This window comes from Tursiops truncatus, chromosome 6, assembly GCF_011762595.2.
Source record: "Tursiops truncatus isolate mTurTru1 chromosome 6, mTurTru1.mat.Y, whole genome shotgun sequence".
Taxonomy (NCBI): domain Eukaryota; kingdom Metazoa; phylum Chordata; class Mammalia; order Artiodactyla; family Delphinidae; genus Tursiops; species Tursiops truncatus.
In genome coordinates this window covers 69,123,950-69,138,362 of record NC_047039.1, presented here as the reverse complement: position 1 = coordinate 69,138,362, position 14,413 = coordinate 69,123,950, and the positions used below count along the sequence as shown (strand labels likewise).

Below are 14,413 nucleotides of genomic sequence, written 5' to 3'. Positions count from 1 at the left end.
GGTTTGTGTTTTCATAATGCTATTATAATTGTGGTCAAACCCATTACACATTTACCAGATTTAAGTGGCAACACAGAGCCATGTTCAAAAGAACAGGAGCAATAATTGCTTCATAATTAAACATTTAATTAAGAGCCACTGCTAATCTACAAATCAGAAAAGTAAATATTTGTGTAAACTGGATTTCATCACACTGATTCATTTGGAGTATACACACGTGCATATGTCTGTGTGTGTGTGTCTGTCAAAAGTTCCCACAAACACTGGCGATGCTTCCAAGGTATGTAGAGTGTTGCTAATATTTGATTTCTGATGTTATCTCTACCTGATGCCTTTATTGTAATGTTGGAATTATTAATGTATATTTCTTGGCTGGGGGTCTGCACAAACAGCACAGTTCTTAAAATTTTGCCTGAACAGCTACCTCCCTCACCCAGATCCCATTAACTGACTATTTCCACTGCTCTCCCAATACTTTTTCGGAAGTCAAAGGAATGCAAATATCAAACAACTGAATCATGCTCTCCATTTGGCACTTTCTTCAGAAGGAAGAAGGCTTATATGCGAGCAATTATCTTATTGGGTCTTGATAATTGTTAAATATTAAATATATACAGAACTTTCTAGTGCTTCTGCATCTTACCTCTTTGATATAGGGTATATATGATGTATGGAAATTATCGACGAGTGTTTTTGTCATTTATGGGACAAAATGAAGTTGTGGCTCAAAACAGAAATGCTTTAGCATCTTTTCTTTTCCCCTAATTGAATTGAAAAGGCTGAAAGGTTTTTCAAAGAACAAGAAAGAATAGAGTATACACTCATGTTATTGAACTCAGACTATAATATAAAACAGAAATGAAAGGAAAATTTTATTTCTCTTACTTTTCTTTTGGTCACCCCCTCATTTTGTTTTCATTCTTTTGACTGCAGTTAAGTATTTTCTTCCCATCTGTTATTTCCTCCTTAATTTCCTTTTAGACATTTTTACTTTGAGTCTCAACATTTTGCTTTGCAAAATGGGTTGCATTGGGGTTAAAAGTACTTGCTAGAGATCTAGCTTTGATTCTTTTAAATGTTTAACACCTGACTTTTGTTCAGTCTCTCTCTCTTATTATTGAACCCCCATCTTGTTCTTTCTCCCTGCCCTCACCCCCCACCCTCACAGTCTCTGGTGCTTTTTAGGTTCCTAATGCTGAGAAAAGTTTACACATTTACAGCATCCATCACTTCCTATACGTTTACAACAGTACCCATCACTTCACATGCTCGAGACCCAGGCTCTCAGGTTTGGAATTTCACACAGGTGACATAAAATGGAGAATATCATCAAACTTCCTCACTCTTGGCATGACTTAAAAGAAATTCTTTGTACGTTGAAAATGTGAAATCTGTTAAAATCTCTCTGCCACCAAGAAAGCATTGGCTTCTCTTACGGCATCTGGAGGCGCTGGCCAGGTTGCAGTCCTAAAGAGATAATGTGAATTTAGGGCTCCCCGAGGGACTGTTAGAGGGAGCCAACAGGTTCCAAAAATCTCGTATCAGCAGATAAGGCTAATAGGTTTTATTTGCCTATTAGTCAAACCTAACTTGATCTAAGCCAGACATATTTTGAAGAAAGTGCTTATTTATTTAGAATTGTAGCTTTATACTAAACACACTAAGATATAATAACTTTTCCTCAGGAAAGCCTTTTTTTCTTCAAAATTATGATTTATTGTTGGACACTAAACTACATTCAGGAAACAGCCAGTTTTTTTTTTATCAAAGGTTATGTTCTGCATCTCTTAAAATCTGACCTATCTAAAATTTAAAGAGTAAAAATCAATGTTTAAGTTGCTTCAACATTTCCATTGATTGTTTCCCCAAGTAAGAAGCACTTGAAGTTTAAGAGTATGAATAGGCATCTATGATTTCCCATCAATATTGTGAACTTTAAGTTGAGTCTACTGCACATATATATTATTCAAAAGTATCCTGAGTCCAAAATTCATAATTAGAATATAGTTAACATAATGGTTAAATAGGATCCAATAATTTTTTTTTTTTACTTTTATAGCATGATCCTTTCCCCCCTAAACTTGCTAAAGGCAAATAGCAAATGGAAAATGAGGTTGTAACCATGATAGATCATTTCAACAGGCCTAAAATAGGTTTCATAATCATTATAATAAACATTCATTAACCTACACATCTCCATATAACCATTTTATATAACTACAGGAAGGATGTTTATTCAAAAACATTCAGTCACACAGTTAGCTGGAAGGCAAATATAAACCCAATACAATTAAAACAGAAAAAAAGATGATTAAGATAGTCCCTATCAATAACTTCTCCACAGCTCAGGGTAAAAAAAGATGGAACAATGCTTGCCTCTCATCTCATTATCTGTGCTGAGTTTTGTTTTCACGCTGCAAGGCCACTGTTTGGGGGAGAATGTGTATCATTCATAATTTGCAGACTATACTGCTGTGTCATTCTCCTCTAAAGCCTTAAGACGTCATGCCTGGAATGTTAGAATGGTCTCCAGGCAAATCCCCTGGACTGTCTGTGCTCCTCAAATCCATTTTGGGTACTGTAAAATCAATATTTCTAAAACATCCATTTGATCCTGTCACTCCCTTATGACATCCAGAATAGAGTCACTCAGGTATCAAGATCCACCACAAACTGGCTTCATTTTCACTGCTGGAACTTATCTAAGACTTGTTTGCACTGGAACTCTCTGCTTGGGGCTGATCTCTCTACCGTGTTCCAAACACCCCAAGAGGGTTCCCTCCTTCTGCTCCTTGTTTTCCTTTTTTTCTACCAATCCTATCTTCCAGATTGCATTCTTCCAGCCCATGGTCCTCTCTTCCATGAGTTTCACTCTGTAATTTACTGACTAAAGCACTGCTTTGGTCATTGTACTCTACAATCTTTAATTCTTTACTGGCTGATCTTGATATAAATATACTCTCCTCTTAGATCATAAACCACTCGGAAGCAGGGGCCAGAGCTCACTCATCTTCCATGTTTCCATATGACCTTACAGAGTATTTCTCAGCTATCTACACATTATTTGACAAACACTTTTCTGATCAAAGAAAAGTGACCATTTGGGATTATGTGAGTATAAGCACAAATTCAAACAAAAATTAAGTTCACTGTGTTTTCCTTTATTAAAGGTTAAAACTGAATAATGCAGAGTAGTTGCTGGTAATTTGGGATCATCCACAACTCATCTCTTCAGTTGCCTGGAGGCTGACAGATAAATTTGTGTTCTTTAATGCTCATTTACAAAATATTCACTGATTTTAATCTGAAAGGGGAGTTTTATGTGCAGTTTAAATGCAAGAGCCTGATAATAAAAATAGATGGTACATACATATTGTAATGGTTCTTTCACCAAAAGAGATTGTATGAAGGGATTAAAACAAGTTATAATATATTGAGAGTGTATTATTGAAAAGTTGAAACCACAAATTATCAGGGTGAGAGGACTTAGGTGGGAGCTGGAAAGCTTCACCACAGGCCTATCAAAATATAATACATTCTGTCTCTTCTTTTTATGAGAGTTTTGGTGAAATTATACTGTGGAAGGGTGGAATTCTGGGCATATCTCTGACAGGGTGAGACTTTGTGCTCTCTTAGTTTAGAGATATAAAGTTGGAGGAGGGGATACTATCTTTAGGGCAAGAAGAGGCAGAATTAGACATCTGTGAGTGAATCTGAATCAAGTTTTGCAAGGCTGGCTCAAGAATCTAGAGCAAGTACCATGATGTCTTTAGTTTTCTGTTTATAATTTGATGAGCTGATATGTAGATAGCTAGCTTTAATTCAAAACAGAACATAATAAGTAATTTAATAGTAGGATATTAAAATGCTATGTTAGGAAAGAGAAAAAAAGAGGTTAAATCCAATCGGACAGACTAGTGAAATCTTCATGAGGAAATGACATTTTAAAAGAGTTTGAAGTATGAAGAGAAGAAAATAGTGAAACTCCAGTCTGAGGAACAGCATGAATCAAGGTATGGAGGAGAAAAAAATGCATGGTATTTGAGACAGTAGAATGAGGTTGAAATAAAGGGTAAATTGAGGAAAGAGTGGGATAAAAGGTTGGAAAAGGACATTGGGGCCAAACCATAAGACACCTCAAATGCCATGCTCAGTAGTTTGAGAATGGAGAACCACCTAAAAGTGTTCTGAGGAGGGGACAAAATTTGAACTGGCCTGGCTTAGGAAGGTTATGTTAACAGGGTAAAAATTAAATTTCAATTAGGCAGAGGTGGGGGCAGGGAGAACAGGGGAAAGCTTTTTTATGATAGTATAAAACATAGTGATACAAAAGGATGAGTAGGGATTTTGTGTGCCATTAACAGAAGAGGGAAAGTGTGTGTGCATGTAAGAGAGAGAGAATGCAAGAGCAAGTTTTAGAACCTTAGTTTGAGGTGAGAGCAGCATAAAGCTAGAGATGACAGTGAGCTGAACTTGGGACACTTAGATTGAGGTGCTTCCCAGCGATCCCATGTGAGGAAAAATAAGAGGTAAAGGCTAAAGACGCATGAAAGAGAATACTCTTTAAGAGTAATTACAGGATTCCATAAAATGCGTTTTTGATAGCTAGAATGCTGATTCACTCCAAGAGACGCTGAGTAAGTCAGTAGTTTTAATCTGAATTTATCTTTCTTCAAGTTGAACTAAGATGCCAATTTTTTTTTTTTTTTGGAGGCTAATAGGAGTTTTATGCTCTTCGTCTGTATTCCATTGCCCTATCAGAGAAACAAGGATTTTCTTGATACCTCTATCTTTCTCAAACCTCCATATATGTGTCTTTGGACATCTAGTCTCTTTATCTGAACTGCTTTGTATCCCTCCCCCTTTATTTATTCACGCCCACATCTTTTTCCTGTCAGTTCCAGGCTAGCATCACAATTCTTTTGAACGCCTCCAAATACATAGGTTATATTGGCAGGAACAGGCAAAGGAGGAGACTTATCCTTCCCCTTGTTTTTTAGCAAATCAAAATATCAGAGTGTACTCATGTGCAGAATATTATAGATATTACCCATACGTAGCTACTGGATTCTAGGTTCTTTGATTCAATTTTAAGTTATTTATTTAAGAGTTCTTTACTGAGGTTAAGGTCACTTGAGGACTGGGATTGTGCTGCACACCTTGGACACTTTGGCTGGGAATTTTTTATTCTGAGGATAAACCAGAAAAACAGACAAACATAACTTTATTCATCATATAAGTGGTACTTCTTAATTTGGCCTCATCAAATGTTTTTATTCTATGAAAAGATGAATATCAAAGCTCTATTAATTTCCATAATGAAATGCAAATTCAGGGCTGCAAAAGTTGAAACTCAGACTTTTTAAATGATGACATACTAACACTTCTTAATATTCTTATTTTTTTATTGTGTACAAAAAACAAAATTCCATTATTTTCTAGATCCTTCTGTTTCTTTAGATGCAGGTCTCTTTCTCATAGATAGCACTAAGAAATCTAGTACCTGATTTCAAATGAGGACAAATAATTTATTAGATAATCTTTTAAAAAGGAGAATGAAACCCTTATGCCTTTAAAAAGTCGATGAAAAAATGTCACTAAGCCAATTTTTTTCTAAGCAATCTTCTTTTAAAATCCTCCCTCAGGCTACTTTCAAGACAGTAAAATAAAGGATCAAAAAATAGTCACTTATGATACCAAATCACCAGTAGCCCAAAATGAGCATGTTCAGAATCTTAAGTAGAAAATAGACAGTGATTCATAAAGATCAAGCCCACTCAAGCCTTCGCTCTTACCTCAAATTTATGGCTAACAGCATCTTTTTCTAGGTTGTCTTCTCCAGTCTGTATTTTCTATTCTTTAAATGACCTCATATCTTAGTGAAATTTTAAAGTATTACCTTATCTTACTGTGTGTATGTGTGCATGCGTGTGTATCTGTGAATGTGTGTGTAAAATGTCTTAAACGGCTAAAATATTCTTGGAGGGGGCAGGTAGGTGAGGGAGGTGAGGATGTAATATTGGCTTCACCTATGCATTCTGTAGTGCTTTAGTTTAAGTTTATAAAGAGTTTCCGAAATTTGCTGCATTATTGAAATGCCTTTTTAAAAAATAGGTCTTTATTGGAGTATAATTGCTTCATAATACCATGTTAGTTTCTGTTGCACAAAAAAGCGAATCAGCCATATGCATACACATGTCCCCATATCCCCTCCCTCTTGAGCTTCCCTCTCATCCTCCCTATGCCACCCCTTTAGGTCATCGCAAAGCACCGAGCTGATCTCCCTGTGCTACGCTGCTGCTTCCCACCAGCCAACTATTTTACATTCGGCAGAGTATATATGTCGATGCTACTCTCACTTCACCCCAGCTTCACCCTCCCACCCCATGTCCTCAAGTCCATTCTCTATGCCTACCTCTTTATTCCTGCCCTGCAACTAAGTTCATCAGTACCATTTTTTTTTTTTTTTTTAGATTCCACGTATATGTGTTAGCACATGGTATTTGTTTTTTTCTTTCTGACTTACTTCACTCTGCATGAGAGACTCTAGGTCCATCCACCTCACTACAAATAACTCAATTTTGTTTCTTATTATGGCTAAGAAATATTCCATTGTATATATGTGCTACATCTTCTTTATCCATTCATCTGCTGATGGACATTTAGGTTGGTTCCATGTCCTGGCTATTGTAAAGAGTGCTGCAATGAACATTGTGCTGCATGTCTCTTTTTGAATTATGGTTTTCTCAGGGTATATGTCCAGTGGTGGGGTGCTGGGTCATATGGTAGATCTATTTTTAGTTTTTTAAGGAAACTCCATACTCTTCTCCATAGTGGTTGTATCAATTTACATTCCCACCAACAGTGTAGGAGGGTTCCCTTTTCACCACACCCTTTCCAGAATTTATTGTTTCTAGGTTTTTTGATAATGGCCATTCTGACTGGCATGAGGTGATACCTCATTGTAGTTTTGATTTGCATGTCTCTAATAATTAGTGATGTTGAGCATTTTTTCATGTGCCTCTTGGCCATCTTTATCTTCCTTGGTCAAATGTCTGTTTAGATCTTCCACCCATTTTTGGATTGGGTTGTTTGTCTTTTTGATATTGAGCTCCATGAGCTGTTTGTATATTTTGGAGATTAATCCTTTGTCTGTTGATTCATTTGCAAATATTTTCTCCCATTCTGAGGGTTGTCTTTTTGTTTTGTTTATGGTTTCCTTTGCTGTGCAAAGGCTTTTAAGTCCCATTTGTTTATTAATTTTTTTTATTTCTGTCACTCTAGGAGGTGGGTCAAAAAAGATCTTGCTGTGGTTTATGTCAAAGAGTGTTTTTCCTATGTTTTCCTCTAAAAGTTTTATAGTGTCTGTTTTACATTTGAGTCTTTAATCCATTTGGAGTTTATTTTTGTGTATGGTGTTAGGGAGTGTTCTAATTTCATTCTTTTACATGTACCTGTCCAGTTTTCCCAGCACCACTTATTGAAGAGGCTGTCTTTTCTCCACTGTATGTTCTTGCCTCCTTTGTCGTAAATTAGGTGCCCATATGTGCGTGGGTTTATCTCTGGGCATTCTATCCCGTACTATTGATCTATATTTCTGTTTTTGTGCCAGTATCATACTGTCCTGATTACTGTAGCTTTGTCGTATAGTTTGGAGTCAGGGAGCCTGATTTCTTCAACTCTGTTCTTCTTTCTCAAGATTGCTTTGGCTATTCGGGGTCTTTTTTGTTTCCATACGAATTGTAAGATTTTTTTTTCTAATTCTGTGGAGAATGCCATTGGTAGTTTGATAGGGATTGCACTGAATCTGTAGATTGCTTTGGGTAGTATACACATTTTCACAGTGTTGATTCTTCCAATCCAAGAACATGGTATATTTCTCCATCTGTTTATGTCATCTTTGATTTCTCTCATCAGTGTTTTATAGTTTTCTGAGTAAGTCTTTTGCCTCCTTAGGCAGGTTTATTCCTCGGTATTTTACTCTTTTTGTTGCAGTGGTAAATGGGAGTGTTTACTTAATTTCTATTTCTGAGTTTTTGTTGTTGGTGTATAGGAAAGCCAGAGATTTCTGTGCATTAATTTTGTATCCTACAACCTTACCAAATTCATTCATTAGTTCTAGTAGTTTTCTGTTGGCGTCTTTAGGATTTTCTATGTATAGTATCATGTCACCTGCAAACAGTGACAATTTTACTTCTTCTTCTCCAATTTGTATTCCTTTTATTTCTTTTTCTTCTCTGATTGCCACGGCTACGACTTCCAAAACCTTGTTGAATAAGAGTGGTGAGAGTGGACATACTTGTCTTATTCCTGATCTTAGTGGAAATGCCTTTAGTTTTTCACCATTGAGTATGATGCTTGCTGTGGGTTTGTCATATATGGCCTTTATTATGTTGAGGTAGTTTCCCTCTATGCCCACTATCTGGAGAGTTTTTTATCATAAATGGGTGTTGAAGTTTGTCAAAAGCTTTTTCTGCACCTATTGAGATGATCATATGATTTTTTATTCTGCAGTTTGTTCATATGTTGTATCACACTGATTGATTTGCATATATTGACAAATCTGTGCATCCCTGGGATAAATCCCATTTGATCATGGTGTATGATCCTTTTACTGTGTTGTTGGATTCTGTTTGCTAGTATTTTGTTGAGGATTTTTGCATCTATGTTCATCAGTGATATTGGCCTGTAGTATTCTTTCTTTGTGACATCTTTGTCTGCTTTTGGTATCAGGGTGATGGTGGCCTCGTAGAATGAATTTGGGAGTGTTTCTCCCTCTGCAATTTTTTGGAAGAGTTTGAGAAGGATCAGTGCTAGCTTTTCTCTAAGTGTTTGATAGAATTCGCCTGTGAAGCCATCTGGTCCTAGACTTTTGTTTGTTGGAAGATTTTTCATTATGGTTTCAATTTCATTACTTGTGATAGGTTGTTTATATTTTCTAATTCTTCCTGGTTCTGTCTTGGAAAATTGTACCTTTCCAAGAATTTGTCCATTTCTTTGTGGTTCTCCATTTTATTGGCATATAATTGTATGTAGTAGTCTCTTACAATCCTTTGTATTTCTGCAGTGTCAGTTGTGATTTCTCCTTTTTCATTTCTAATTTTAGTGATTTGCATCCTCTCCCTTTTTTTCTTGATGAGTCTGGCTAAGGGTTTATCAATTTTGTTTATCTTCTCAAAGAACCAGCTTTTAGTTTTATTGATCTTTGCTATTGTTTTCTTCATTTCTATTTCATTTATTTCTGCTCTGATCTTTATGATTTCTTTCTTCTACTGACTTTGCGTTCTCTTCTTCTTTCTCAAGTGATTTAAGTGTAGCATTAGATTGTTTATTTGGGATTTTTCTTGTTTCTTGAGGTGAGACTGAATTGCTGTAAACTTCCCTCTTAGAACTGCCTTTGCTTCATCCCATAGGTTTTGGGTCGTCGTGTTTTTGTTGTCACTTGTTTCTATGTATTTCTTTGTTTCTTCTTTGATTTCTTCAGAGATCTCTTGATTATTTAGTAGCACACTCTTTAGCCTCCATGTATTTTTGTTTCTTACGGTGTTTTTCCCTGTAATTGATTTCCAATCTCATAATGTTGTGGTCAGAATAGATGCTTGATACAATTTCAATTTTCTTAAATTTTCCGAGGCTTGATTTGTGACCCAAGATGTGATGTATCCTGGAAAATGTTTGTGTGCACTTGAGAAGAAAGTGTATTCTGTCACTTTTGGGTGGAATGTTTTATAAATATCAGTTAGATCTATCTGGTCTTGTGTCATTTAAAGCTTGTGTTTCCTTATTTATTTTCTGTTTGGATGATCTGTCCATTCGTGTAATTGGGGTGTTCAAGTCCCCTACTATTATTTTGTTACTGTTGATTTCTCCTTTCATGGTTGTTAGCATTTTCTTTATGTATTGAATTTCTCCTATGTTGGGTGCATAAACATTTATAATTGTTATATCTTCTTCTTGGATTGATCCTTTGATCATTATGTAGTGTCCCTCCTTACCTCTTGTAACAGTCTTTATTTTAAAGTCTATTTTATCTGATATGAGTATTGCTACTCCAGCTTTCTTTTGATTTCCATTTGCATGGAATATCTTTTTCCATCCCCTCATTTTCAGTCTCTGTGTGTCCCTAGGTCTGAAGTGGGTCTCTTGTAGACAGCATATAGATAGGTCTTGTTTTTGTATCCATTCAGCAAGCCTGTGTCTTTTGGTTGGAGCATTTAATCCACTTACATTCAAGGTTATTATAGATATGTATATTCCTATTACCGTTTTTCTTAATTGTTTTGGGTTTGTTTTTGTGGGTCTTGTTCTTCTCTTGTGTTTACTGCTTAGAGAAGTTTCTTTAGCATTTGTTGTAAAGCTGGTTTGGTGGCGCTGAATTCTCTTAGCTTTTGCTTGTCTGAAAAGCTTTTAACTTCTCCATCGAATCTGAATGACATCCTTGCTGGGTAATCTTGGTTGCAGGTTTTTCCGCTTTCATCACTTTAAGTATATCCTGCCACTCCCTTCTGGCCTGCAGAGTTTCCACTGAAAAATCAGCTGATAACCTTATGGGGATTCCTTTGTATGTTATTTTTTGGTTTTCCCTTGCTGCTTTTAATATTTTTTCTTTGAATTTAATTTTTGTTAGTTTGATTAATATGTGTCTTGGTGTGTTTCTCCTAGGGTTCATCCTGTATGGGGCTCTCTGTGCTTCCTGGACTTGGGTGACTATTTCCTTTCCCATGTTAGGGAAGTTTTCCACTATAATCTCTTCAAATATTTTCTCAGACCCTTTCTTTTTCTCTTCTTCTTCTGGGACCCCTATAATTTGAATGTTGGTGCATTTAGTGTTGTCCCAGAGGTCTCTGAGATTATCTTCAATTCTTTTCATTCTTTTTTCTTTATTCTGCTCCTCGGCAGTTATTTCTACCATTTTGTCTTCCAGCTCACTTATTCGTTCTTCTGCCTCAGTTATTCTGTTATTGATTCCTTCTAGTGTATTTTTCATTTCAGGTATTGTGTTGTTCATCTCTGTTTGTTTGTTCTTTAGTTCTTCTAGATCTTTGTTAAACATTTCTTGTATTTTCTCAATCCATGCTTCCATTCTATTTCTGAGATTCTGGATCATCTTTACTATCATTACTCTGAATTCTTTTTCAGGTAGATTGCCTCTTTCCTCTTTATTTATTTGGTCTTGTAGGTTTTCACCTTGTTCCTTCATCTGTGACATTATTTCGCCATCTCATCTTTTTTTTTTTGATGAGTGGGATTGTGTTCCTGTTTTACTGGTTGTTTGGCCTGAGGCTTCCAACACTGGAGTTTGTAGGCTATTGAGTAGAGCTGGGTCTTGGTGCTGAGATGAGGACCTCTGTGAGACTTCACTCTGATGAATATATTCCCTGGGGTCTGAGGTTCTCTGTTAGTCCAGTGTGTTGGACTTGGAGCTCCAAGTTCATGGAGCTTCCACCCGACCCTGGGCTCCATGAACCAAGATCCCTCAAGCCGTGTGGTGTGGCAAAAAAAAACACAAACCCAAAACAATAACAAAGTAAAAAATAAAATTAGACTAGGAAAGTAACAGATATGTTAGAAAGAATTTAAAAATAAAAATATAGATGAATCAACAACTGGAAGGTATATCAGTGCCACAATAGTAAAAAAGAGGAGGAGGGAAAAGAAAAAAAAGGTGGGGAAGGCCTTGGCTGTGGAGGGTGGGGCCTAAGCAAGGGTGAGGTTTGAATGGTGGGCGGGGCCAGTGCTCAGGACCCACAGGGCTGGAAAAGGCCCTGGGGGTATGGGAGGGTGGGGCTTAGGCTCAAGGAACAGAAGGGGCACAGGCGTGCCCCCCACCCCTGGTCTCAGAGGGCAGGGGACCTCACCTTGGAGCCCAGCAGGCTTCCTGGGCTTGAGTGGGCGGGGAAAATGTCCTCCTCTCCTCTACTGCTCCTCTGGTCTGGGGTCTGGGAGGGCCCCTCCCGCCTGCCTCTCCTGATCTCCCCGAGCCTCCCTCCTATGCCCCCCAGGACCCATGTGGCCTGGAGAGGGCTTTGGAGGGCAGGGGATCAACCCCGGAGCTCAGCAGGCTCCCTGTGCCCAAGTGGGCCAGGCAATCTCCCTTCGCTCCTCTCCCGCTCTTCCCAGAGAGTCTCTCCTACCTGCCTCTCCTGATCTCCCCTGCCTCAGGGGCACCGATCCTGTCTGGCCTCCACTTCCCCTCCCCGCTCAGTCCCCCTACATCCTACCGGTTCACTCTGGGGTTCCTCCCATCTCCTTGGGCGTCAGAGTCCCCCACCAGCAGCTGGCAGTCACCCTAGTTGTGGGGAGATGCTAACCCCATGTCTTCCCACACCGCCATCTTGACTCTGCCCTTAAATACCTTTTTATTTACCTTTTCTCCTTCTCTGCAGATATTCATAAACAATGAATGGCATAGTTCAGTGAGTGGCAAGAAATTTCCAGTCTTTAATCCTGCAACTGAGGAGAAACTATGCGAGGTAGAAGAAGGAGATAAGGTAAGTTTTATAACACTAGTTCCATTTTATGCCACCATTCTGAGCTCCCAATCTCCTTCCATGTTCAAACAGACATGTCATGAAAACATGGTTTCCAGGTCATCTGGGGAAATGTTCTTGGTACATAATGGGTACTCACTAGTCATGCAATGATGATGAGCCTGTGCTTGTGCTTCTGGGTGTGGTGATCCTTTTCATATTATTTTCCTTGCTTTTCAATTGAAATAGTGTCTGTATTTATTGTACAAATAGACTGCATATGAAGTGAGTGGTCATACATTTAAAAAGCAGAGAAATCCTTTATTCATACAAAATTTTTTAAGTTGCAAAAGGAAACTAAAAAATCTTAATATAGGGCTTTTGTAATGATACATTGCCAAGTTATTTCATTAAAAATCATTGAATTTATATTGATCAGTACCTTAAAAATTGAATTTTAAAGTGACTTAAATTGAATCACAAATTAAGTGTTGTTGCTTGTTAGCTAATAATACTAACAACAAAAATTAACTTTTATAATGATAATTTTTAATACAAATCAAAAAAAAATTTAATACACAAAGCAACCCTACATACTGCTGTTAGCCACTTTTACAAATGATGATGAAACAGCAGAATGAAAAGGTTGAGTAATTTACTCAAGAAGATATTGCTAATAAATAATGAAATCGGCATTCAGCTGCTGTGCTTCTGTCCCCGGAGCCTGTGTCTGGCAGGGCTACTGCCTTACCTTGTGATTATTATAAAAGAGAGGGTAATATTAAATAGGCCAGGGAGTGAAGAGAGTATAAAAGCCTTCAGAATTTTTATCTGAACACATACCTTAAAAAGCATATGGTCTAATTTGAAATGATTTTTCTGGTCTTTAGCTGTCCAGATGTTATCAAGCTTTTAATTTCTGTTATATAAGATATAAAGAGGTAAAATATTTTGCCGCATGAAAAGACTACTTATTGGAAGATGAAGTCAGCAAAATCCAAGGATAATACTACTTCCGACACTATGTTCAGTTCATGGTAGCAATCATGTGTTCCTGTCCTGTCTCCATTCTTTTGCTATCTTCTTCCCAATCAACTAATCTCAAGGTATTACACCTTGCAAACCTTTTTGAAAATAGTGATAGACCTGAGGGGCTCTTTGGGATTTAGGAAAGGCCCTGGATTCAGGTTGCAGTGTTATCAGAAGAAATAAGACCCATGCCTCAAGGGGCAAGGATGCAGAGTGTAGACAGAGGGGTCAGCAGCTTGAGAAGTAGAAGCAACATAGAATGGAGACACATGTCACCTGCTTTCAGATTTCACTTTCTATGTACCAGAGTTCACCCGTGCATAAATTCTTCAAGGGCTTCTCATTGCCTCTGGGGGGCGTGGGGGAACCCTTTGTTTCTGGCTTCCATTTTTCCTCATCAATGTAAGAGTTCCAACCTTACGGTGCCCAGTACCATGCCCCAAACATTGCATGTTGATCGCTGCCTCTGGGCCACAGCCACAGTGCAGTCCTTGAGACCTAGTTCAAGTCACCATCTGTGGTAAGGACACAGAAGTTCCACATTTGCATTTACCATTTACCCTCTTTGAGTTCCTGTTCCTTTTTGTGCAAAACAGGGAGATAGGAAAAACTTGGGGGAGCTTAAATAAGAAAATACGTAGTGTTTTAACAGTGCCAGGCATATAATGTAGCCTCAATCATTATAGGTATTACACTTCTTTAAAGCCTTCTCTAACCTTTGCAGGTAGAATTGCTCTCTTCTACGTCATTACAGAACATCACTTATACTTATATTCTATCCCTTGTGTTTTACTGCTTATTGGTTAATTTGTCTGAGACAATATGCTTCTTGTAGAGATTGACATTACATCTCACCTTTATGCCCATGGTATCTAACACCCTATAGATAATGGATAAATGAAATCATTTTCTCT

At 37.7% G+C, this 14,413-nt stretch overlaps 2 protein-coding genes across 2 annotated transcripts in view; one reads left to right on the top strand and one right to left on the bottom strand.

Annotated features, from left to right (window-relative positions):
- LOC109549894 (cytochrome P450 1A5-like) overlaps positions 1–14,413 on the bottom strand; it is a 248,868-nt gene that overhangs the window by 167,064 nt on the left and 67,391 nt on the right. The gene's annotated exons all lie outside the window — the stretch shown is intronic.
- Positions 1–14,413, top strand: part of ALDH1A1 (aldehyde dehydrogenase 1 family member A1) — a 53,921-nt gene that overhangs the window by 6,450 nt on the left and 33,058 nt on the right. The window contains exon 2 of the mRNA XM_019934667.3: positions 12,387–12,491. Within this exon, the coding sequence (XP_019790226.1) occupies positions 12,387–12,491 (105 nt within the window). The remainder of the gene's footprint in view (positions 1–12,386; positions 12,492–14,413) is intronic.